Source organism: Anser anser, assembly GCF_964211835.1.
Source record: "Anser anser genome assembly, chromosome: 1".
In the NCBI taxonomy this organism is placed as follows: Eukaryota; Metazoa; Chordata; class Aves; order Anseriformes; family Anatidae; genus Anser; species Anser anser.
Genome location: NC_139720.1, coordinates 61,603,737 through 61,629,927, shown reverse-complemented (window position 1 = coordinate 61,629,927; position 26,191 = coordinate 61,603,737). Strand labels below are relative to the sequence as shown.

The 26,191-nt window shown below is 47.2% G+C and overlaps 1 protein-coding gene across 3 annotated transcripts in view; it reads left to right on the top strand.

Annotated features, from left to right (window-relative positions):
- Positions 1-26,191, top strand: part of DENND2A (DENN domain containing 2A) — a 58,480-nt gene that overhangs the window by 11,629 nt on the left and 20,660 nt on the right. For 2 of the 3 annotated variants that reach the window (XM_083851973.1, XM_083851974.1), the window contains exons 2-8: positions 10,628-10,726; positions 12,431-13,636; positions 14,681-14,808; positions 18,150-18,271; positions 21,128-21,325; positions 23,410-23,503; positions 24,760-24,810. In XM_083851973.1, the coding sequence (XP_083708099.1) occupies positions 10,656-10,726; positions 12,431-13,636; positions 14,681-14,808; positions 18,150-18,271; positions 21,128-21,325; positions 23,410-23,503; positions 24,760-24,810 (1,870 nt within the window). In that variant the 5' untranslated portion in view covers positions 10,628-10,655. Of the gene's footprint in view, positions 1-3,527; positions 7,996-10,627; positions 10,727-12,430; positions 13,637-14,680; positions 14,809-18,149; positions 18,272-21,127; positions 21,326-23,409; positions 23,504-24,759; positions 24,811-26,191 lie in introns of those variants that run through there. The other variant, XM_083851975.1, reaches the window with a different exon arrangement.

Sequence of the window (26,191 nt, the reverse complement as noted above, 5' to 3'; positions counted from 1 at the left end):
GGCTCCTTCACTCGGCATCGCCTCCGCGGCCAGTGAGGGAGGGAATAGCGAACCACATGTGAGAGTGAAAGGGCCAAGGAGGGAGATCTGCTTTCCCCAGGGTTTGGGGTTTTGTGTTAGGCTTTTCCCCGCTCTGTTGGCCGGGAGCGCAGTGACCCACGCAACCGCACGGACCGGGCCGGCTCCCTCCCCCCGCTTCCTCTCCCTGGCAGAGCCCAGGCGCTCAGATTTCCTCCCTAGCGCGGGGCGGATGGGGATGGCGGCTCTCGGCTACATTCCTTTCAGTACAAAAGAAGAGGAAAAACTGCTCTCCGCACGGGCAGATGGCCGACTGTTTCCTGGCAGCTCCGCCACAGGGTCGTTTTTCCTATTGTCCTGACAAACACACGCACACACAGGGCAGCTTTTCTCCTGGAAAAATAAATAAATGCAGGCCCTCTCTGCAGAGGTGGGACGGTTTGGTGGGGTTTTTCGGGGCTGTGCAGGTTTCCTCCTCGTGACGGGTCAGTCTTTGGCGGGTTGTGTGCTGCCTGGCCCTGGTCCCCGCTGAGGTAGGCCGAGTGAGGGGGCGGCGTGCGCTGCCGCACGCTTGGGACATTGCAGTGTAGGACATGGGATCTGCACTGAGCAGGGCCTGTACTTGCAGTGCCTGAGGTAGGTGGGACAGTGAGAAGCGAGAAGCAGTCTGCAGGCAGCTCTTTGCCTGCGCTCAGCGGCGGCAGGCTGTGGGCTTGGCGCTGCTGCGGGAAGGTCTCAGGGCAGGCAGCTACCGGGGCACTAGAAATGGTGCCCCAAGGGTGAGGTGAGGGACACCTCAGGAAGCCATGTGCTAAGTCCTTGGGGGGAAGGAGTCAGCATCCTGCAGGGTGAAGGCCACCGCAGGAGAGATTTGCTGAGGCTCAGTTTATCTTCCCCAGTGATAACTTATTTTGGAAGAAGTTTAGGCTCTTCATTGTAATGCTCTCATTTCCTTTCTCGATGTGAGAGGATTTGTCTTCCTGCCAGGAAACTCTTTGCAGAGTTGCTCCTCGAAAGGACCTCTTTGGGTCTCCTTTGTGCTAGAATAGCACAGGTTATCTCACCACATCGAAAATTAATTCCAGTGTGGTTCATGGTCTGAACACTGTATTTTAGTGGCAGGTTGTTTCCTATGCTGTCAAATGTTTGAGTTTCTTATAAGCGTAGTAATAACTGAATTCTTTCCAATTCTTTTTACACTAGAAGTGATTTACTGTCATAGTAGGACTGGTGTATTTGTACCATTTGTAGCATTCCTATCAAAGGAATTAAAGTAGCTACACCAATCGGCTACACTGGTAGAAATGCTTATTTGCCAATATGGTTTCATCTCTGTTGGAGATTTAAGCCAGTTCCGCTGCATCTGTTAGGAATCCTGCCTCTCCGTGTGGCTGATGGACCGTTCTGCTGGCACATGTCTGCTTGTGTAAATCTGGTCCATATTTCTGTTGTTTTATTCCATATTGACTGCAGTTGTCTTGTATGTGGGGAATTCCAAAGCCAAAGAAAACAGGTATGAAATGCTGGCTCCACTGATGTCACCAGCAAGCTCGTGTTTGCTTCAGGAACACCAGATTCACCACTAATGTCTTATTCAGCCTTGATTTAGAGTACCTGAATTTTCATGTATTAGGCTGTAAAGCAAAAGTAAGTATTATCCCACCTGGAGAGGTGCTGAGCAGTCCCACCATGCGCGCACATGCGCTCATGCAAGATCTGAAACACGCAGAGATGACCTGGTATTGCCAAGAACTGGCACAGGAGAGCTGTTTAGTGTAATTCCACTAAACATTGTAATTAGAATTCATTTTAGCAGCCAGATTGGGAAATACTGAATCTTTCCCTTCCTTCACATGTAAAGGAAACCTACCTGTAAGAGTGGAAATGCATCGTGTCTCCAAGCAGTAACACAAACCATACTTGCCACCAGGAGGAATAACAGTATTTACCTTCTATACATGAAAGGCTTGATTAAATGTAAGCTTGTGAACAATGAATTAGAAAGAGTGTTGCTGTTTTGCTTGACACGGTCATGTCGCATCCTACCACTAACCCTGGAAATGCTGTGTTTCGAGCTGAGGGTGTGGTTGTCTGAAGGAAGCTGGAGGGATGTTGAATCCCTTTGAGCTGTTGAGCTTTTCTTCTGTTTGTTATGTGTTTAGGGGGAGGAACAAAGGGAAAATAAGACAATGGGAAATGTGGAACTAGCTTAATAATAGTGGGTGCAACTAGCCCCACCTTTAACACAACACAATTTGTATTGTAAGACTGTTTTCAATTTCTGTCTTCAGATCAATTTTTTTTTTGTTTCAGTCTGCAGTTTTCCCTGCTGAGTCTTTGCCTCTGGCTGAATTACTTTTGAAAGCCTTCAGCCAAAATGTTTCAGCTGTTGCAGGGAGTGAAGCTAGGAAGAAAAATGTGCTGTTTCCCCTACTTTAAAAAGTACACCGGGCTTTTCTTTTGCTATGACTAATCTTATGCTTTGGAACAGAAATGTTATCTGTTGGTGGGGGATACCGTTTGGATCAAGAGTGCATCCTTTGCCATTCCTGTGTCATCTCCAACTTAACTTTTCCAAGGCTCTGTGGGAAGAAGATTTCAGCTTGCACTCGTGGCACTGAGGGACATGGTTTAGTGATAGGACTCTGCAGGTCAGGTTGATGGACTGGTCCTGTAATAAAGCCCCAGCCTGGGAGTTGTATGGGAATGCATCATACATGGTGTCTGCAGTACAGAGGCAAAGGTTGGCCTCCTAAACAAAGGTACAAAATACATTTCTGGGGTTTAGTAGGACTTTCCTGTAAATTCTAGCCCTAGAATGGTGGACTAGAGTAGCAGGAGCTTGTTTCTCCTGCACCACCAATGGTCCCTCTGGGACTATAGCAGAAAAGAGTTGGAAACTACTTATTTTACTTGTATCCAGAAGAGGTGAAGACTGGGCTAGGAAGGAAAGAAAAGAGCCTTGATACCAGTCAAGGCCAATGATTTGGGCAAAAAAGTGTCATCGTTCTACTTCTGAAGAAGTACATGCTGCACTGTGCATGTGTGGGTATGCAGTGAGGGCAGAGTACGGGACCTGCTCAGGGTATTGCCAGTGGAAATGCATGTATCAGGCGAGTGCAGTGTCTTGAAGGCGTAGGTGCAGATGGTCTGTGTAGGGCAGGCATTGCCTCAGACAAGCACTGTGCACGTGCAGAAGCTGCGTCCAGGAGTTTGGGATGTTTGGTAGCCAGGAGAGAGCTGTAGAGGATCTAAAGCCTGGGAAAAACATGCAGGCTCCTCAAATTTTGCCCTGTAAATTTAGGTGAGCAAAAAGGAAGTGTTGAAGCGAATCTGATGTCAGGTACCTTTGTTTTGGTGAGCTGAGGCCTGGGGGCGGGTAAAAATAAATCTGGAGGCTGTAAGGGAAGCAGCTTTTAAGGTCCAATGAGTGGTAGAGGCCTCCTGGGACTGGGGGTGGGCGAGGGAAACTGGGGCAGGGCTGCAGCTGGGATCCATTGCAGAAAGTCCTCGAGATGGAGGGAGGGTATTTGGACGAACGAATACAGAAGGGCTGGCTAGGCATTTAAGCAGACAAGCCTGTAAAGAGAGGAATATAGGGAACTAGTCATGGGGAAATGGGAATGGGGAGGAGCAGATAGGGCCTGGCTGAGACAACTGATAGCAAGTGGGGTGAACATGAGATTAGCAGAACCTGAGGCTTGGGTAGCGACCTCAGAGAGTTAAACCAGGGCTGTGTGAGCAAGAGCACAGCCAGGGAGCAGAGACTGGTGTTGAGTAGGTGAGGAAGATGGTGTGGAACAAGGGCCTAGCAGGAGGAGGTGAGAAGACTGAGGTGGGGGCAGACCAGAGAAGATTTTTGGAAGATGGAGTGATGCTTAATGAAAGAATCATGGAATCACAGAATGGTTTGGCTTGGAAGGGACCTTAAAGATCACCTAGTTCCAGCCTCCCTGCCATGGGCAGGGATGCTTCCCACTAGCTCAGGGTGCCCATGATAATGGAGTGTCCTCCATAGCTGCTTCCAACCAAAGCCTGGAACAAAGCCTGGGATTCCTGAAGCTCCCTGTATGTACATACGAACCCCCTGGCAGTGTCCGTCCCACCATCTTCCTGGAGCTGCTGTTGTCACCAGCTCTTCTACTGCCTCAAGTGACAGAGGGCTGTGTGGGCCAGAGCATCCACCTGTTTTGGTAGCTCAGTAACAGGTAATGTCAGTGCTGTTCTGATGCCATACCACGGGCCTTCAGTGTTTTTCTTGTGTTTTTTTTTTTCCTCATCCTTTAAAACAGAGAAACCCGAAGTTGAAAGCTCGTTTGCAGTCTCTGAAGGCAGTTTCTGTCCGTGTGAAGCTGAGCACTCAGGGAGTAAGAAGTGCCACATTTGCAGTTGTCTGAGCAGTTGTAGTTGGGCCCTCAGAGGCTTCAGCGCTCCGGCTTTCACAGCACTTGTTGGCGTTCACAGCAGTCCTTGGACACATCTGCAGCCTCGTTCAGCACAGCAGGAGGGGCTGGCTCTGAAGGTGAACCAGGGTAATGTAATGAGTGAAACTGGTGCCTGCAGGGACTCCTTGCTAAATTCAGCATGCAGTGAGGAGAAGTGGCTGAGAAACCTCCTCACCTGACCTTCCCAGGCTCAACACAGTGTCAGACAAACCCTTACCGAGGAGTTTTTGCCAGGCAGCTGTGTGTTCCCTGTCCTGGGGGTTGTAATTGTAGCAGTCTGAAATACCAGGTCTTACTTCTCTCTGAGCTAACTACAAATTATAGTTTTGACTATGATCTGTGCAACAGTTTGCCATTTATACCCTTATATATTAAACAATAAGTATCCTTGAAGTGAGGAGAAAGCATAATATTTGGTGTATCTGTCCCAGCAAGGTGGTTTCATCCCTTCCTTTCCAAGTGCTTCAGTGCTCATCAGGTTTTCCATGACAGGCGACTGATGTCACTACCTGAGCAGAAGACTTCATTTTCTTCCCACTTGAATTTCTTTGCATTACTGAGTTGAACTAGCTCAGCAAGGGCTTTACAAGCATTGTGACTAATTGTGAGGAGCGAGAGGGAAGGAATATGGAATCATAGAATCGTTTGGGTTGGAAAGGCCATCAGGTCCAATCATCAGCCTAATGCTACCAGTAACAACACTAAGCCATGTCCCTAAGCTCCACATCCATGTCTCTTAAATATCTCCAGGAATGGATACTCCACCACTTCCCTGAGCAGCCTGTTCCAATGTCTAACCACCCTTTCCACGAAGAAATTCTTCCTGATATCCAGTCTAAACCTCCCTTGGTGCATTTTGAGGCCATTTCTTCGCGTCCTGTCACTGATCACCTGAGAAAAGAGGCTGACACCTCCCTGTTGCAGCCTCCTTTCAGGTAGCCCTAGGGAGTGGTGGGATCTCTTCTCTGCCTCCTTTCCTCAATGCATCCTTAGTCAGTAGCAACTATTGATCTGATCAGGCATGTCCTTTGCCAAGGACAGGGAGGAGATGACATTTCTGGTCGCCAAGGGAGGAGCAGGACGGTCCCTTTAACTGTAGCAATCCACTGAATCAGGTTAGTGACATACAAGCAGGCAATTTGCTCTGTGGGCTTAGAGAGCAAGAAGATCAGTGGAATGAATTGTATGATAAAATTAAGGAAATACCATAACACAGCAGCTTTCCTGCAGGCAGCCCGAATGCTGACACTGTCAGCTTCTGCATTCCTTGAATTGCAGCGTTGTTCCTATGACATGGGGGTGCAGGCACAAGAGAGAGGTTGTGGTACTTTGATTCCATTTGGGTTTTTCGAAAATACAGTTTGTTTTGACACATGGGATTCTCCTGAGCCCCTTGTAAGCACTGTGGTAAGATATCACAGATCAAAGGGAGCAGAGTGGGGCAAGAGGGGAAGGAGACTGTGTGGGATCCAGCGCTAAAATGTACTCCAAAATGTACCATAGGAACATATCACTTTTCAGTCATTGGCCCTTCATGTTTATATTTATGTAAGTTTATCCAACTTTTCCTTTTCATTTTTTTTTTTTCCCCTTCAATAAATGGCTTGGGCTTAGCAGCCCGCAGTTAGGATCCCATCATGTGTGTGATGAACTGAACGATCCTGCTGCTGGTGTCTTCAGTCTCCATGGCCCACACGAGAGACTTGCATGGCCAGGACAGCAGTGCCTGCGAAGAGGTGACAGCTCACCTTGCCTCAAACTAACCGTGCCCAGCACAGGATGGCTGTGTAGCTGAGGTGGGAAAACACCTCTGGAGATAGCCAAGTCCAATCCCTTGCTCGAGCAGGGTCACCTAGAGCACTTCTCTCAGGACGTTGTCACAACTGATCTCAGCGGATCAGTTAGGAGCTGTGGCAGGGGAGCATGAGGACCACGCAGGGGCGTGAGACAGCCAGGTTAGTGCTGGCTGGCCTTGCCTTGCTGCAGGGTGTGTGGTGGGCACCTTGAGGCAGCGACTCCCCCACTGCAAACATCTCAGCTCAAGAACGGAGGCTGCTTCTGGGTCCTGTGTCTGCTGGGGCAATGCCCTCCCTTCTCCCCCCAGAGGCTGAGCTGCTTCCAGGGGCTTCGCATGGGCCCGTGCACGGCCCAGAGATGCTGCCTGGTGCTGGGACCGTGTGCGGGGCCCACGCCGCGGCCCTGCGTGCCTGTGTTCGTGCACCAGCGCGCGACTCCATGCTTTCTCCTTCCCCCAAAGGGAAATAGGCTCCAAACAAAGTAAGGGCTGGGGGAGGGGGCGTGTAAGGCTTTAACTCTTGGCGTAGCCTTACTCACGATTTTCCTGTTAGTGTTTTGTCTTCTTGGCATCCTTCCTGTTCTTTATGTATATACGTTATATATTGTTGTTGCATTGTTTCTCCATGTATGTTGCGTCCTTTGTTCTGTAAAGCACCGGAGTTGAGAAGTGTTGCTTGCAGGCTTTGTCTGGCAGCCCTGATTTACTGGCTCGAATGCAAAATTTGTGAAAGTAACTGGAGAGAATATTTCTGTGAGCACCAAGGAGAAGAAAGTGTGCGTGGGCTTTAAGCGCAGCATGGCTTTATTCTTCTTGGACGAGAGTCTGACCAGCTGCGGGTCGCTTCTGGTGATGTGAAGCCTCATTGTTTGTATGCACCACCGTGGTGGCTGGGATCCCAGTTATAGACTTGGATCCCATTTCTGTGCGAGGTGCAGTGTAACCGAAGCAAAGAAGATCTTGAGACGTGGCCTCCAGTGCACAGCAAGGGTAATACCCACCCCCAAACCACAATCCCATTGAGGTACACTTGTTTCATTCCCCACAAATGAAATAGCAAAGAAGGGTGGCCTGGAAGGCTCATCATGATCATCTCCTGACCTTATTGGAGACAAGTCTGCCTGGGTGACCTGGCCGTATACATTTTTGGTGGTATAAGCTGCAGGATATTTGGTGCTCCCCTGGCTTTTGTCATCGCTGGTGGCTGTACCAAGTTCATTTGGGTAGCGGGCAAAGCTGGTTTCTCTATCACCCTGAAGAAGTTTCTCTCATAGCCCTCTAGCAGACCCCTCAGTCCTCTGGATCTAGGAGCGTGCCTACTGTCGGCGCCTCTGTTTTATCCACCAGTAGCTTTGGAAACATCGCGCAGTGTCCGGTGCCCTGAACCAGATGTGCGTACTCCCGGCGGCCTTTCGATCGGAAGTGGGGAAGAGGGCATCTGGGGGGGTGGGAGGAAAACTTAAATTAGCAGAAAGTCAAACAGCTATTGCTGGAGACAGATGATTACAGCTCATTTCAAGGCTGCTTCCTGCATGCCAATGATAGATCAGTAAACAAACGCCTCTCTGCAAACACAAAGCAGGCAGGAACTCTGTTTGGAAGAGAGAGGTCGGGGTAGGTCTCGCTCTGCTCGGTGGCAGGAAGCCCCTATCACATGGCCCTGGGAATCGTGAGGCCGGGTGCGAGGAGAGGCTTCTGCTGGGAGACTTCACATCCTTCCCAGAGCCCCGCCAGCAGGTTCGAGAGCTCCCTCCCCTCCCTCTTCCCTCCCGCCTCCTCCCCTGTCCTTCCTTTCCCAGTTTAATTTTGAAACGGTATCAGATGACTGCTTTGTTCCCCCAGACAATGGCAGGGATTACAGAGTAAATTGCAGTGGTGGGGCTCCTCAAATGGGGCTTGGCATCTTCTCTCCCCTTTTACGGCCCTGCTGCTCCGGGTGTACGTGCCAGGAGCGGTGGCTCTGGGCTCGGCTCTGCTTCATGTTGCGTAGCAGAGAGTTCGTGTGTGGCTCGTGCAGAAAGCTGCAGTAGGTCAAAAAGGACCTGCTTGGTGTACATCTGTCCTTCTCAGGTCGTCTGCAGGCTGGACTCAGCCCAGCCTGCGTTCCTCTAGGCAGTTTCAGTCCCCTGGTCACACTGCCCATGGGGCAGGAAAGCAGGTAACACTTCTGAGCTTCTAGCTGCTCTCTCTTCCCCACTGTCCTCCCTCTTTCTCTCCTGTCCACACACCCCCATCTCCTCCCTTGTACCAGGTCAGGTGTGTTGGATCCTGTCCGTGAGCTGCTTCAACTAAATTGGTCGTTTAGTTAAAGCAGGTCACCAAGGGGCTCCAAAGAGGCAGCACGCAGTCAGGGTGGTGTGATGGATCAGAGCAGAGCTGTGGGCAGACGGGAGGAACAGGAGCTCCCCTTGCCCTTAGCAGCGCGCAGTCGTGTTAGCTCAGGGTGCCTTGTGGAGCCAGACCTGGGCAGAGAAGTTGTACCCTTTGTTTCCCTGCTGGAGGTGGTTCGCCATCCCTGCTGTCCCAGCTTCCTCCTGTCAGGCTCTGGGAACGGCTGCGGGCCCGGCCCGCAAGTACAGCAGCACGCGTTTGCTCATAGCCGCGTGGGGGTTTTCAGGCCAGGCTCTGTTCGGGGGCTGTAGGTGAAGGCTGAGAGGTGGAGTTTCTGGATCAGAAGTTACGTGGTCTTACCAAGGGAGAGGAGCTCAGCACAAGCAAAAGCTCGGTGTGGTGACGGCATGAGAGCGGCCGTGTGTATGTCGACTCCTGCTGCTGTCAGATTTCTTACCACTGAGGGCAGTGCCGAGGTGCACAACTCACTGCCCCTGCTGTGCAGCACAGTTTAGTCTTTACTTATTCAAGTAAAGACCATCCCTGCTCCGAGGAAGGTGTAAGCCAAGTGCAAAACAACCTCTGTTGCCGCTTTGCGGGAATGTGCTCTGGTTGCCTGGGTGAGTCATCCTTTGGACGGGGACACGAGCGGTCATTAGTTTTTCATTATCCTCAGTCCATAACAGTTAATGGATGGATGAACAGATTTTGTTCCTCGGGCTGGTAAATTTTCTTGACAATTTTGCAAGGCTGCTCTGTGTCTAGAAGTGAAACGGGCGTTTGTTCCACTTACTAATGAGGAAGAGAAGCCAAGGGGGCTTATTGTCTGGGGAGAGAGAGCCTGCTGAATGGTTAGCCATGAACTGCCCTGCATGTGTACACACTGAGTTGACCCAGAGTTCACTCCTCGTCTTAGGAGCATTGCCAGTGGGGGATGAAAGGAGGGAGAGAAAACTGGAAACAAACAAGACAGATTTTTTTTATTCTTTCTCTCTGCCCAAAGTAATTGAACAGTGGAAATGAGAGATTCTTTTGTTCTTCAGTGTTTTGGTATGATTTTTATTTTTTTTTTTTTAACTACAAGAACCTACTAAACTTCCCAGGGCACTCAATCTTGTTGCCAAACACTGGGCAAGGCGGAGTAGCATCTGGCAGAGCAGCTGAGTGGATAGATTTGAGAGGCTTCAGATTTTCCAAGTGGCGCGTGTTATATGGTGAGCCCCTCCTTGTCATGGAAACGCTGCAGAGCAGGCAGACTACCTAGAGAAGTAAGAAGATGGTGCTGCAGAGTACCAGCCCTCTTTTCTACGGAGTAAGAGTATTGTGGGGCAATAAAAAGAGGAAGGAGCCTGTTGTATTGACCATGTAGCAGCAGTATGCAGAGGAAAAAGAGGGATGGACTTGCTCCATGAATACTAGAAATCATGAGGCAAACAGAACGACTCATTTTTGTGACCGATTTATCTTGCCCCACAAGCTGCTGTCCTCTGAAAGCAGGTCATTAGCAGCCTGACGTGACCCACAAAGAGAATAGTGTCAGGTAACCAGTTGCTTCAGTGCAATGTCTGGTCAGCATAAAACGTTTTCTCTGCCAATCTGTTGCCTTGTTGCCTGGACGTTGTGACGACTGCAGGAGCACTAACTGCTTAGGTCGTGTGGCCTTAACACTGTGCTTATTAAAATCATTTTTGTTTTAGTCTTCTGTGAGGAAAAAAATCTAAATCTTTTGAGAATTTGACAATAATAAGCATTCATAAAATATGTTGCATATTCAGATCACGGTAGAGCAGTTGATACTGAGGCAAAGATCGTTTTTGTCATCAAAACCTGTAAACACTTTCTTGGGTTTCTAAAGGGTGGTACTATCACCCCTCTTCCCATTTTACAGGTGATGAGACTGAGGCTGTCCTCTCGGAGTTGCCTTATTTTGCTTCTCTCATTCTCCTGGATTTCAGGAAGAAACATGCATGTGTGTGTTTGCAGAAGCGAGAAGGATGCTGAGCACAGAGCAATGCCTCTTCCTTGTGTCTGTCTGCAGGTGAACTGCTGCCCGGCTGTGTGCTGACATGATGACAGCTAGCAAGGCGGCCGATGCGAGCAGCAAGACTGAAAGCAGTGTCTGCAAGTCCATTGAGAGGTGAGAGCTTTCCATGTCTCAGTGCCAAGGTATTTTGCTTTCATTTGTTATCCCCAAGAGAAAGAAAACCAAAAGAAGAAAACATTCTTTCTGCTCTGCCTTGTCCCTCTCTCCTCACATGTTAAATCATGCCGCTGTATGTCTCAGCTGGCTTCATTGCCATTTCAGGGCTGTCACGCTGTGTTTTTAGCATCCTGTCAGAGCAATAAAGTCCTTGACTCACAGTCCTAGAAGAGGTCTGCCCCAAGACAAGACTATTTGTACTGATGACACCCCTGTTAATGCTTGCCCTACCTGCACTTGAAATCTTCAGCAATGGAGATTCCATGGCTTCCTCACACAAGTCTGTCACCACAGGCTTCTCCCAGTGTCCAGCCTTGGTTTCCACTGCACAGTCCAGCCACCATTTGCATTGCCAAGCCCAGTTCTCTAGGCTTAAAGATCCATGGTGTTCACAGTGCCAGTTCTTGACCAAATCATGATGTTGTCACTGAGACAGCCAGGAGTTAAATTTCTGTGAGGCTAAGGAGGAACAGTATCTGGCTCAGGTCCTCTTTCTGCTCAGAAACCCATCCCAGACTCAGTTTGTACTACAACAGTCTGCAATGGCTGCCAGCATTGCTCGACTCCAGGACAAAGCTTGAGGCCTGCCAACATGCAGGGTATCCAAGTGAATGCTCTTACAAAAGTGCTAAGTTCTGGAAGAGGCACACTTGATACGTTTAGATTAACAGCAATTTACTGGGTTGAACCCCAGTGTTGGAACTGTGGTTAAATGGGACTGATGACAAGGGCTGGCATCTCAGTAACTACCTTGTGTTGTGCTGGTGGTCCTTTCCAAGCCCAGGCATTGCTAAGCACTGAAAATTACTTTGGTTCAGAAACATTTTGTGTTGGAGTAAACTGTTTGTCCAGCTGGAACTTCACAGTGTTGATATAATAGCACAGTATTGAAAAAAGCACTTGCAGATCCCCAGATTAACGATATTAGGGATTTCTGATGTAGTTAGGACTCAAACAATGACAATGTTTACTCCCTTGCTATGAAAACATTGAGTCTAGTGCCTGGGTGCTACGTCACATGCTCTGGGTCAAGGGAGTGTGCCTGGATGTATGGGAGCCCAAGCCCACGTGCAGCCTGGGATGGTGAGGACACAGAAATGTAGTAATAAAAGTGCAAGGTTTATGCATTAATGTGCATGTGGGAACATTTGGATGAATCCAGGCAGATCCTCTGAGCAGGCTCTAAAGGAATGCCAGCTGTATCACATGGTTTCTCCTCTTAACAGCAACAATTTTGCTGTTGTTTGCAAAGGGTCAGTTTTGTGTTTGTTTGCAATGGATCTGCTTAATGCCCCAAAGATGTACAAAACCGCTGCACATCTAAACACACATACAAAAATGCTGTTGAACCTCTCATTAGCATCAGCACATCTGATGTATAGAAATTATTACCTGCCACCTACTTCTGCCACAGACAAAGATTTCATTTCATACGGTTAGTCATAACAAGAGGAGAACATTCTGTTCCCGTTACAAAGACCATTCCCTTAGCATTCTCCCCCGTAAGCCTGTCTCTCAAGCGCTTGGTTTGAGCATCCTCTGCTGTTACCAGATTTGTGAGGTAGAGCTTGTGGAGCTGATGGACTGAAGCAAGGGTGAGCAATGGCAGTGAATGTTTATTTTTTTCTCTTTGGTGCGTAGGATCAAGCTTGCGGATAAAAACAATACAGCAGCTGTGAAGAAATTAGAAAGACTTTTGTGTGGGTTTTCAAGTGAGAGATGTTCTGAAGGTGCCTCTGTCACCCGGAGTTTAACGCCTGAAGCTGAACCAGTTTCTTGTGTGGTGAAGAACCCGCTTGGAGCCTTGGAGAACTTGATGCTGGATCCAAAACTAGACTGCTTTCAGCAGAACATGCTTAGTCCCAAAATGATCATCAGCGACCCGTCTGTGGATCTGAACGTTAAAGAAAACAGTAAAATCATCAGGAGGCAGATAGGAGGTACTCAGAATATACGGTCACCTGGAAAAATTGGCTTGAGGAATAAGTCCTTTAGCATTAAGGACAAAATTTCAGAGTGGGAAGGGAAAAAGGAAACGCAGCCTGCTCCTCGCCGAGAGGAGGAGCAAGGAGCTAAAGAGGAGCACAAAATACCCTGTGTAGTTGAGAAGACGAGTGGAGAAGCACTGGTGACTCGGAAAGTGGAGGCCAAGAGGCTTATGAGCTGGGAACTGGAGTGCAAAGGGGCAGGCAAAGAGAACGAGCGGAAAGCAGGAACTCCAAAAGGGCAGGGAGCAGAGCGAAAGGGGGAAACAGAGAAGGATGGGGAAGTGGAATCCGGCACTGGAAAATGCAGGGAAGTGAAAGGTGGGAAGCGGGAGGTCCAGAAGGAGAACGTTTCAGTGCTTAGTCAGGTCAAGAAGCTAGAGCAGGCTTTGAAAGATGGCTCAGCAGAGCTGCAGCCGCAGTTGCCTGGTACTTACTACTCCCCACAGTGCTTGCAGGAGAAGGCAGCGCAAGGACACGCTGCTCCAGAGGGCCATGAGAGCGTATGTGGGGCTGAGCTCAACAAAAGACTTCTTGGCTTGGACTCTGAAATCAATGAGCCAATTTTTGGGACTCTAGAAGAGGTAAGAACTTCTCATGCGAAATCCAAGGACTGCAATGTGGAAAATGTCTACACAGAGCCAGGGGTGCCAGAGAAGAAACCCTTTATCAACCCGCTGCCAAAGCCCCGTCGGACTTTCAAACATGAGGGGGAAGAGGACTGGGTGCCAGCAGCTAGGAATAAAAGGAACTTACCCCCTCTGCCATCTATTCCTCCTCCTCCTCTCCCCTCCTCACCTCCCCCGTCAGCTGTCAGCAGGAGGCTCTGGAGTGGGAAGCACAAGAACAACGCTGACCACAGGTATTCGGGTGGTGTATCACACAGGTGGTGGTCTTGGTGGTGGAGTTCCTCCTTCCCATACCTCACTGGGAGAGCTGGGTCTTCCCGGGTCACACGTAATCCCCAGTAAATGGGAGCCTTGCTGGCCACAACCAAGTCATATCCCTGAGAACTCCCGAGCAGTCAGCACAACAGCAGAGTAACTGTGAAGAGATACCTCATGGCAGATCTGGGCTTAAAGGCCACTGTGTTACGTTGCTCAGCCTTCAAGACCAAGATAGAGGGGTTGGGGATTTTTGTTTGCTTTGTTTTTAGCAGAAAATGTAATTTACAAAATGAATATTGCTGATCTGGAGCCAAGTCTGGAATGATAATCTCTAGGCTCTGCCACAGCATTTTCGCTGCTCATAGCAAACCTGTTCTCCTAACAATCTGATGTGTATATATTTTCCTGGAGTGCTTTCTTGTGTTTTTTTTTGCCCCCACCCCCATAATTGTAGCACATTTTTGAGGTGGTAAGCATAGAATACACAGCTGCGTAAACAGTCACCTAAAAATTCCTGGTTTGGTTGCAGGAGGGAAACAGAAACTCACCAGGTTTGTCGGTGGAGGACACTTAATAGAGTTTTATCTCTTTTTACCATCCAGAACATGAGTTTTGCTCTCCTGTACTGCTCAGAAAGTTGATTTTGGGGTCCCCTTGCTCCTGCCGAGGGTGGGGTCTGTGTTGTCAGTGGAGCCTGTCGTGGCCTCAGGTTCCACGCAGTCTTGCAGGATGCGCCACCTCACGCTCACATCTTCGCAGCGTGCTATTGCCATGACAACCCAGATAATCTGTGGCATCCCTGAAATGCCTTCAGTCGTGTGGCTGGTAAACATAACAGATCTGTGTTTCATTCTCTACGTGGAATGGGACTGTGCAGTGTTCTCTTCTCGGTAACTCATTTTGGCGGGTATGTTGTGCGGTGGTGAAGCGAATTACGAAGTGCTGCGACGTGGTTGTAAAAGCTGTTTAGCTGTATCACTCTCCTCTTTTGTTCCTTTCCCCTCCCATCAACGGTGCAGGAAGTCCTATGAGTTTGAAGACTTGCTGCAGTCATCATCTGAGAACGGCAGGGTGGACTGGTACGCGCAGACCAAGCTGGCCCTCACACGCACTTTATCTGAGGAGAACGTCTATGAAGACATACTGGGTAGGAGCTCTGGGCGAGGGAGGGGTTTGACTGCAAGCACTGAATAGCTCAGACGACTTGTGGTCAACAAGCACTCAGCAGAGGTGCTGAGTGAAGGATGTTTATTATCCAAATGCAAGCCAGGACGTAGTTTACACAGATTATTGGCAAGTAATAAAAAAATGGACAAAATATTCCAAAATTCATCGGCTTCAAAGATGAACCTGAAGCATGTGGGAATGAGCTTTTATTTTTTGCTGGCATCTGTCCTCTGTCTTCCTTTTGTCCTGTGGACTAACTCTCACAGCTCTGCTACCTCCATTGTTGTGAGCTTGTCACCGCTGAGATAAAGCGAACGTACTGAAACCAGCCTTGAAGGGAATTCCACGGTTCAGAAATAAGCTCACAGTATGGCTCCAGGTGCTAATCAATTAAATAAAAAAACCCTGAGGTCCCACAGTCCTTGAAACTGGGTTGTATTTCATTCTATAACTTTGATGGCAGATCAGAGCCGTTTTTAAGATTATTTCCTGCAACATTCTCAATTTATGTGGTGTTTTTTAATACAGTCAGTTAGATGGGCTTTTGTGGAACGTAGAATAGAAGCATCCCTCTTGAACAAGCCTTAATAAGTTTTAGTAGCTGTAGGCTGGTGTTGGGTAAGGCTGAGTTTAGTGGAATAGGAAAAGAGTGGCTGCAGCAGCTCTTACACACAGCTGCTACCTACAACGGTGGTCTGCGTTATTCAGTGTGGGAGGCAGCTGCACTTTTTAGGAGCAGTGAGGGCATTATTGTTTTGATATGAATAAAATCTCATCGTATTTGATTAGAAAGAAATCAAATCTTTTTTTTTTCTCTGAAAAGAATGGTATTCTTTTGGGACTGGTTACAGAAAAGGTGATGCCATCCTGTCCTTTTTTGACATTTTTGAAGCTGTTGAATTCTCATGTGGAGCTGCGGGCCCGTGTCTGCCTTTTCCTTCTTTACTTGGGGTGGTGAAAGAGATGGGAAATGCCTGAACAGCTGGTGGGGTTTTTGTGTTTGTGTGTTTTGGGGCGTGGTGGGAGGTCTCAGGAATCTCTGAGTAAATGTCACCTTGTCAACTGGAATAACAGGGATAGTGTTACAGGTTGGCTTTATAAGCAAATCCATCCGTCCAAACACAAGCACACCCGTGTGTCCCACGCTTGCACAGAACTCAAAGACCAGCCTGAAATTTCTCTCCCCTCCAGCTTTTGTTTCAAAGATTAGAAGAAAACAAAGTAGTGGCTAATCGTCAGCTAATGGAGCATGCTTGTTTGTTTGTTTTTCTTGCTGTATGTTTAGGCTTTGCCTGGAGTCAGTGATCTTTAATTGGTTCCTGCAGTCCTGGTGGTGTTTCCGTGGGAGCTTGGGAAAAGGGGTAGACAGGGATAACTCCAAAAAAGCCACAGTTTTATTTTTCACAAGACCGCAGGCAATTATAGTCCACAAAATAAAAAGAAACGTGTAAACTACAGCAATGGAGGGGTAACAGGGACCTCAGTCGTAGGACACTAGAGCTGACCCACAGATGGTCGTGTGTCCATCAGGGCATGCAAGCACACACGTACACCCCACGTGCATTGCATGGCTTGGAGAGGGTTCAACTGCTGGTGAGAGAACTGTTGCCTTTCCCAGCAAGTCACACAGATTCCCTTCATGTACCACCATCATTTTACCTGTTTGCCATTGCTTACCTGGAATATTGGAAATTGTAATGGGCAGATGGATGTCAAGGTTTGTGTGTCAAAAAGAGGGAAAATATGTTTTTTTCTTTCTTTTACACTATTTGGACATGCTGCCGAGCAGTTTGAGTATGGGGTGTGCAACAGAACCTAACTTCCTTCTTCAGTCTACCCAGTATATGACAGCTGAAATTTAATTCTGAAATATGTAATTGGCATTAGAAGGTGGAGCCACTTTCAGGGACTGGAGCATGGTTCCTGACAAAATGTTTGTGCAGACTTGCTTTGCCAGTGTCACACAGGCATACCTTTTCCTTCCTGGTGAATTCAGGTCCACCACTGCAGTGGTGAATATCTCTAAGCAATGGATAGAAGTCAGTGTTGGAAGAGAATTGGGATTCTGTCTTTGAAGACTTGGTCTGCGTTCCCCGCCCCAGCAGGGCGGTCAGGTCAGAGCAGGTCAGGGTGGATGGATCCTAAAGCCATCCACACTCCTTGCTTCTAGAGGCCTGCAGCATCACTGGCCTTCAGTCTTAGCTCCCAGCCAGGCGTTACATGAACATAGGAGAAAGGCAGTTGTTTTGAGTCGCAGCTGTCCGTTGGGATGGCATGAAAGGGTGGCGATAAAGAGAGAAGTCTCATAACAAGTTGCATGCCCATGAAGGTGCTTGGGCTGAGACTTTGTCACTGATTTTTAAGATGCTTGGTTGAAGTTACTGCAACCTGCCTTTCCAGAGTTGGGTACTTTTCTCTGAAGACACTTATGTTAGCATTTTCCAGCACTGCTGAAGAATGGGATGTAAGAAGTTCATTATACATAATTTTGGGTGTTTAAAACTCAGACTACTCATGGACGTCATCTCCAGAGTCAGTGGGATGAAAGGGACACCCCTGGGTAGTCATTGAAGCCTTATTTTTTTGAGGGGATCTCATGTAAGAATGGGCTGAATCTTTTTTCAGAGATGTTCCTTTTTTTCTTCCCTCACTCTTTCTCTTCAGGCAGGAAGCACCCTGAGTTTGCATGGTCTAGGTTAAGTAAAGCGAATCATTCCCTCTTTCTAAAGTGGGACATGGGGGAACTGAGGCATTCATGAGTGGTAGGTGTGTTTGAAAGCCTGTTCTGTGTCACAGAGATCCGTGCTCAGAGAATGAATTAAATTTCTCTGCAGGGTCAGCCCAAGAGCAGTGTTGACTCCACTTAAACGATGACCAGACGTTGCCCTAAACATGGGGTTAAATAGAGGATAGAGAACCCCTATGCTAGCCTTTAGCTCACAGTTTCGTTCAGAAATAACTCTAAGCAGAAATCTGCAAAGAAGGAAATACAATTACGGACCACTGTGCATGAGAACCTCACGGCTCCTCTGAAGACAAGGAAGTGAGCTCGAGGACTTGCTGTGTCTTTTCCATCTGTAGTTTCTGTGATATGTTTCTATGGCTGCATACATCAGTGTCAAGGTTTGGACACTGGCCAGTGAGCAGCTGGACTTCAAGGGCTATGGAGAGAATGAAGCAATTGCAGGAATGCTTGAGAACAGGTCTTTATGTCTGATGTGGGAGGTGGGAGAAGGCCAGCAGATCCCCAAACAGATTTTTATGGCAAACCTCAAGGATTTTCTGCACTTACAGTCTCTTGTTTGTGGCTTTTTGCTGCAGATCCACCATCAAAGGAAAACCCTTATGAAGACATTGAGACCAACAGCCGCTGTTTGGGGAAGAAATGCGTCCTGACCTTCCCAGCATCCCCCACCTCTTCAGTACCTGGGACTCCCACTAAGGTACTTCGATTCAAGTGGCCACCTCTCCTGCTCCAGAGGTCTTTGGGTCCTGTGTGGAGCAGTGGAGTTTTGCAACTGACTTTGATATTGTTAGGTGTTTTTTTTCGCCACTGACTTGGATACCATTAGGATTTTTTTCCTTTCTGTCTTTACCACTGGTCAGAGTGTGGTGTGATAGAAGAGGATGTATTGCCCTTTAGCAAGGTGAAAACAGTATTCCCTTCTACAAATGGTTTCTTGGCTTGCATTCTTTTTCACACCAGAGCTGCCTTCCCCTGGTACTTTGCATCTGCTGTGCAGCAAGGAGCAATTGGATTGAAAGGGGCTAAATTATGTGACGTTACACTGGGATTTTATGCAGCTGCAATACAAGACTGGTGTGACAAACAAATGGGAAGAAATCCTCTTCTCAATCCATTTTTTATGCAGATGTATCCTCAGCAAAACTGTACCGTGGCCCTGTCCTCTGAGCAATTTCTGCAACAAATGTGTAGCAAGAAAAGAGCAGCTTTTGGATTTTAGCATGTTCATGTATGTGAGGAGTACGTTAGTGACAGCAACAGATACAAAACGGGAATCCAGAAATGGGTGTGCTCGTGACATGAGGTGGTTTGGATTTAGGAATTAGCTCTGAATGCACAGAAAAATCCCAGTACACTTCTTGTGAACGACCTAGAGCACTGGCAGAGGGGCTGCACTGGCAGAGCTGAGTGAAAACTAGCTGCTGTGTCTTGGCCCCATACCTGTACTGGGACAAAAGCAGAGTGCTAAATTTCTTCCAGATACTGAACAATGAGGGCAGGAAAGCTCCTCCTCCCCTTCTTCAAAGAGGGCATTTAAGTGCTTGGGTAATCAAGCCCTGCAGTTGTCTTGGCTTAGTGTCTGTGGGCTGTAGGCAGTCCGTCTGTGCTGATGCCAAGATGCATTTGCAGACCACTCCCTTAGGATGCCTCTTTTGCTAACTAATGTAATGCCACTCCCCTGTTCAGGGAGCCTGTCCAAAAAGGATGTCCCCACCAGCAGGACAGCTTACAGATTTGTTCCATTTTCCTTCTTGGCAGTGAAACCAAGAGAAGAGGTGAAGCACATCTTGCTCCGAGCTCACTGAGGCCAGCCCTGCTCTCAGTTTCCTGAGCTGTTTCGGCCGGTTCCTGTTCTCTATTTTAGATAGTCCAAGCCTGGAGCCGCAGGGGCAATGTTAGAGCACAAATCATCTTGGCAGAGCAGGTAGTAGGGATCTGAACATGGTTTTCCTGACCGAAGGGTTTTCCCATGCTCTCCAAGCTGCAGCTATTATTAGAGTTGTTAGCCAACATTTTCAGAAGTCTGACATGCATTTCTTGATGTGTTGCTCTTTTCCAACCAGCTTAATCAGCAACTGAGGTTTTTCCAAATAATTCAGCGCTTCAAAGAGAAAATTGTCCTGCAGTTCTGAATCCATTCTTGTTACTAGTGAGCTCTAGAGCAGTGTAAGTCTGTATGGGAGTGTTGGGATTAAGCTGATTTTGCTCAGACAGCTTTTCAGTCGCTTGGCATCATACTGTGTAAGTGGCACTGCAGCGTTACACAGAAACATCTTTCACCCTAGATACAGTTCCCAGCAGGACAGTTAGTGGAGAGTTGAAGGGGAGCCATTATGTTACGCTATGGTGCTTTGACATCCCAAAGCTGTGATCTGCTTCAGTCAGAGCAGTTCTGCAGCTCTCTTGGCAGCTGACTGGTCTGCAACGGCAGTGTGAATCACACTGGAGAGCCTGCCCAGGCTGGGGTCGGGACGGACTTCCAGCAGTGGCTTATATCACTAGTGCAGGATGAGATTCTTCAACGTGAAGACTCTTCCAAGATTCGTTTCAACGTGCGACTTCTCTGTAGGTGGTAAGCATTTTTGTGAGTTGTGCATCTTCTGCCAAGCCATCCAGCAGCACCTGAGCTAGCCTGAATGGATGCATCAGTCTGGTTAATGCCTCTTCTGGGTATGTCTGATGTAGGCAGACCATTGTGCTACCTCAGCTACAGCACTGGCGTGACTTGTTCAGAATTAGCTTGGATACCTCCCACCTGCAGTTCCTAGTGCCCTGTAGAGATAGCATTTGAGAACGCATACTCAGTGCCCAGAAAAGGGGCAGCTTAACCGTATCGTAACTGCTGGGAAATTGTCAGAGAAAACAAAAAAAAGTTCTTACTGAGCACCTTTGTGGTGAGAAGTGGTTTGCCCTCCTTTACGTAGAGCTGAGCTCTCTGCTTCTCTGCTGCTGTCCTTGGTCAGAGATTTTAAGAACTTTTTTTTTTTGGTACTTAAATATCTCCTGGTGTGCTCCCACTGAACTTGCTTAGGAGGAAACCACTCTCCGTAATTGTCTATTGTGACAATTTTCTTGTACCCTCCTCTGAAATATTTAATTCTTGCCCCTGTCAGAGACAGAATACTGACCATGCTTTTCATCTGGCCTCACTGCTTCTCTGTTCCTCCTGGCCATCTGCTCCTTATCCCAAATGTTTGTGGCTGGCTGGTTGGTTAGTCTTGTCCTGTTTACAGGCCCAGCCTCTGGATTGCACAAGTCCTGGGAGTATTTTCAAACTGGAGTAAGGCTTCTTGACCAAACCCTGGGTTTGTGTTATGTTCCGAAATGAGTGTGGGCTGGTTAAATTGCTGGTCAAAATAGTTCTGGCCTATCCTGGCGGCTGGACACGTTCCTTGTGTGTGCAGGAATATGTGAGCCTTCTCAGAAGTTAGCCTGCTTTGCCAGCTGAGTGGTGTGGATTCCCCACTGGCTCTACTGCCATGACAGTGTTAGCAATGAAGCAAAGGTACATTTGAGGTGCTTTCTTCACTTGTTCCTTCTCCTCCATTTCCAGTTGCTTTCCAAGCCCATTTTTTTCCGACAAAACTCAGAGCGGCGGAGTTTCAAACTGCCAGACATACGGAAACTGAGCCGCGATGGAACTGGGTCGCCATCCAAAATCAGCCCTCCCTCAACCCCCAGCAGTCCAGACGACACCTTCTTCTCCTTGGGAGACCCTCAGAATGGCAAGAGGAGAAGGAAGATTCCCAAGGTAAATCTTGGCTTTTCTCTTTTTTGCTTAGCTTCTTCCAGGCAGGAATGGAAGTATGTTTTCAGTATGAGAGAATATTTCCTACGGTTTCCAATGCGGCATCCCTGCAGTATAGCCCTTGTTCTGGCACTTGACCTGACTTACGTTTAACTCCCTTTGTGCCTGGAGGGGAAGGTGCACAAACATCTCTGCAAGTTTTTACATCTGAGATATCATGATTGTCAGGAGAGATTAAAAAAAAAAAAAAGAAAGAAAAAATGCAGTTTCATTTTTGGATAAAAGCTGGTGCTTGTTGGGGGGGGGAAAAAGCAAGGAATGTCTCTGGAAAAAAAAAAAGAGCGCATCTTAGTTCCTCCTTTGCTTGAAAGGTGGGACAGTCAGAAATGTGTCATCTTGCTGCTCCCTCCTGGCAACTTGTTGTTCTTCATTAGCTCTCATTGCATGCATTGGCTGTTTCTAATCCAATGTAAGGTGTGGTTGTGAGTGAATAATGAAAAAAATGACATTTGAGTGACAAGAAGTGTTGTCATTAGTGAAGGGCATTTTCTAGAGCGACATCTTCTACCTTGTATTTTGATACAGCATGACTCTGTTTTAATCCTGTTTTCTTTCAGATCTAGCAGGAAGTGTATTCAGTCCAAAGGAGGTTTGGCAGCAGGCTATCTATTGAACATTTCAAAAACACAGTTATAAAAACAAAGTTGCTTGTCCCAGTCTTTGCAGGACAAGCAGAGACTACCAGGGCCCGTCTGTGGTGATTTTTTTCTGAACCCACAGTTTTCATTTGGGGAAAAAGGGATGTGTTTGTTTATCCTCTTTATTTCTTGGTTGCCAGATCTGTGTTCATATTTGCATATATGGTTTTTGAATGCCCTCTCTGTATACCTCAGCTCTCCAGGAAGGAGCCAAAGACTACAAATGTTTCGGGTTTTCTTTCTCATTATTTCTACACCTCTGTGCATGTGCTTGAGCTCTGTCAGTGTTTTCACACAAACATTTGTGTCAGCTCAAGGGAAGGTTATGAGTACGTATTTACTGGGCAGTGCCCCTGAGCAGTATTGCAGAGCAAGCTCAGAACAGAAATTCACTGTATCAGTGGCAAGGTTGACCTGAGACTTGAGCTGGGGAGCTGGATGGAAGCTACACTTCCGTATCAGAGCATCCCCCTCTTATTTAAAAAAATGTGATTGATCCTTGACCAAGTCTGTTGGTGGATCACCTGACACCTTTTCCACACTGCCGGTCTTACCATGATCTCTCAGAACGTGTGTGCAGGGGTCCCAAGCTTTCTGGAATAAATCTGAATGCTGTGGCTGTATCCTGCTGTCTCTGCCTGGGACCTTGACAAGGAGGCAGCTCAGCTTGAGGAGGCTTGGGGAAGCCTGGCATGGTCCTTCACAACTCCTCACCCTTCGGGAAGGAATAGGGAGCCCAGAGGCACTGGGTGAGCTGCTAAGCTCAGCTGTGCCTGACACTGAAATGTCCTTTCTCCTGGTCAGCTGGGAGACCAGGTATTAAAGGATTTGCAAAGCCAAACCACTAATATAAAATACTAAAGTGTTTTTGCCCCCCACCCATCTCAAATTCTTTAGCCTTCCCTGTGTCCTGTGTTTCCCCATGCCTGGTGTGGAGGTTTCCCAGGCACATCCCAGTGCATATGTTAAGGGCATAAAGATGTTAAAGGTTTCTCTCATCCTCCAGCCAGTTTTCTGCTTTCAAGCCTGCAGAACAAGGCAGGTTCCCAAGGGTTACCCTCTGGTGCTCCCTGGAGAGTTGACCATGGTAAGGAGAGGCCCAGGTGGGTGCCAGCAAGCTCGTACAGCCACAGAGTGTGGAAGCACATTAAGGCCTGGCCTTTCATCGGGGCTTGTTACCTTGGGCTCCTGCCATGCCAGCACGACTGTGCTGCATCTGTGCCAGAGTGAGCATGGCCACTGGTAACACAGGTATCTAGACCATCAGGTGAAGTGTTTCAGTATAGCCAGGATTGGGAAACAGAGCTCTTTTCATGAAATTCTAACCTTCTTTCTTGCCTGGCGAGGAAAATAACCTTTTTTTTTTTTGTTTGTGTGTTTGCTGAGCAGCTTGTGTTGAAAATCAATGCCATTTATGAGGCACGGAGGGGAAAGAAACGTGTCAAGAGACTATCGCAGTCTACAGAGAGCAATTCAGGGAAAGGTAAAGGAACTTTGAATCATCGTACGTCTAAGACTTTTTGAAGACCTAGATTTTAGGCTGACTTGGTCGTTCATGTGATGTTTTTCAGTGCTTCTTCCAGTCCAGTGTGAGACTGAGTTGGGGCTTCCACCTCTTCTTTTGGAAAGATAAAGGTTGTTCCACTGCCCAAGGGCCTTTCATGACAAGGCACTTTTTTTGTTTTTCTCTCTTCATTTTCATTTCATGACTTTATATGATAACCTCATAGGTCGCACCAAAAATGCCTCCACTTTTTGATGTTTATTTCTGGAACTGGCTAGAAGCTTTTGAGAAGAATGTTCTGTCCAAAGAATCTGATTTGTTGAGATCTAAATATTCTGTGGGAATGTGTTACTGTAATGAACTGTCCAACAGAAGATAGCAGAGTTTTGAAACAGTCCTGTTTTCTTCAACATCCCAATAAATAAATAGCCTCAGTTGGGAATCAGGATTTTTAGACTATTGACTGTAGGACCATCTCCATCATCTCAAGATTAAGACTTTCAGCTTCTCACTGCCAATCAACAGCTTACCAAAAGTGTTCAGGTACTTCAAAGCAATTGTTTATAAGTATCTAATCTATGCAAAACTTTAAATTACGTCTTTCCAACATAGTAGTTTTTTTCTAAAACACCCCAGTTTCCAGTGAAAGGTGGCCTCCAGCTCTGTTTGTTTCCCACACATACTTGTTACTGCTTGTCCTGTTTTATACATAAAACAGGTGGGTGGGTGTGTTTATATGAACCATCTCCATTTTTTATACTCCTCTCTGAAGCATCTGAGGCATCGACAAAAACAGGCTATCGGACGATATAGGTCCTGAGTCTGATTCATTCCAGCAGTTGTAGGGATTTTTGTTTGTTTTTGCCCCTTGTCCTACTTTTTGTTTGTTTGTTTTTACCCCTTGACTACTGCATATGAATCAGTATTTTGCTTTCGTGTTGTGCTTTTACAGATGTGGATGAAATACTGCTCTGTCATTTTATTCTTTATGCAACTTAGGGCTGTGCAAAATTGATTTTGTTGCATTTTTTTGGGTTCCCTGAATGAGTGGGAAAATACTGAGGTTGGTAAGTTAAATGTCTGTGGGTGTATGCATCCTTGAAACATACGAGGCCCTTGAGATCTGTATTGTCTTCTCTCTGAAATTGTTAGGCCTGGCTTTCTCATGTCAGCGACAAGAAATGCAGTTATAAATAGGCTTTACTTACTTCATCTTCCCCTTTCTTATTTTCTAGTTACAGATGAAAACAGTGAATCAGACAGTGATACTGAAGAGAAACTGAAAGGTAAGGCAAATGTGTGAAGAGAGCAAATAGCTCCTGATAAACTCTTCTTTGAGTTCCTGGGTCAAGTTCTCTCCTCTGTGTTTTGCCTTTGGAGTAAGAGCTTGTTTCCACTCAAAACACAGTGAGAAGACAAAGATCTGGAAACTGCAGAAGAAAATCCAGGAGCAGAGGACTTTAGGAATCCAAAACAAACATCTGCTCCAATTCCCATCAAAGCTCTTTGCACTACCTTTCATAGGAGCTTTCCACGGCTTGTATGGTGTGGAAATAAAACGAGGTTTTTCTGAGTGCACAGTCATAAATGTGTGAACAGGCTGACAGAGGCAGTGTTGCAGTGGGACAGGGTGTTCACTAACCCCACTACTCATTTATTAAGGGAGAAAACCCACCAGCCATACTGGCTAGCTAGGGAAATGGAATTGCACTGTATGATTTATTGCTAACTAAACTCTTCTGCATTGGCTGAGTTGAGATAAAGTGCCGCATTCTTTGTTTTGCTCCAGTAGAGCTGATATAGGGTATACTGGTCTCCTTAATTCTCTTCTCAAAACTTCTTGTATGGGTAATTGGATGTCACCCTTGTGACATGCTGGTGGCGTTACAATCTCTTGAGAATTTATATGGTGAATTAAAAATCCTGATGAAGTTGGAATACAAAACTGAAACTCCTTCACAATCCAGTTTCCTGGTTGACATTCACACCTGATCGGGGTAGCAGGTCAGTTCTCAAGCTGAAAAGAGTTAAAAGCAGCAGTTTCCACTCTGTGTTCACCACAGCATATTGTGCTTAGGAGTGCTCATGCTTACCCTCTTCCAGTTTTTTAGAACAGACACCTCAGCCTGAGTTCCCTCTCATGTTTGGTTGTACTTCCCACATAAGAACTACTGGAAAATCTGGAAATCTTTGGTCTGTACTGCTGTGTTAGCAAGATCAAGCTGAAAATCGCTTCCCCTGCCTGCCTTTTGACAGGTTCTCAGGCTATCCTAGAGATAGAGAGAAAGGGTTTGCGCCCAGATTGCACAGGAATTGCATCCACAATTGCTTTGAAACATGATGTTATGAAATACAGTGCACGTTCAGTTGTAGCTGAGAAAGACAGTGTAGATGTGGCCAAGAAGACTCAAGCTCTTGTCTGTTCCCACTTGCCAGAGTGAATCATGTGCAACACCATCACCTTGTTTCTGTGTAGGATGTCTAACTGCAGCTGGGAACTTACAATGGAGGGGATGATTCAGATGGTCAGAGGTCACCTCAGATCAAACAGCACTGGACTCTGGACAATATCCAGATCCATACCTGGATCTGAGGGTGCAAAAGGCCTGCATGTCTAGATAAGTGTGAACAGGAGCTCTGGCACTTGCTGTTTGCTCTAGCTAAACC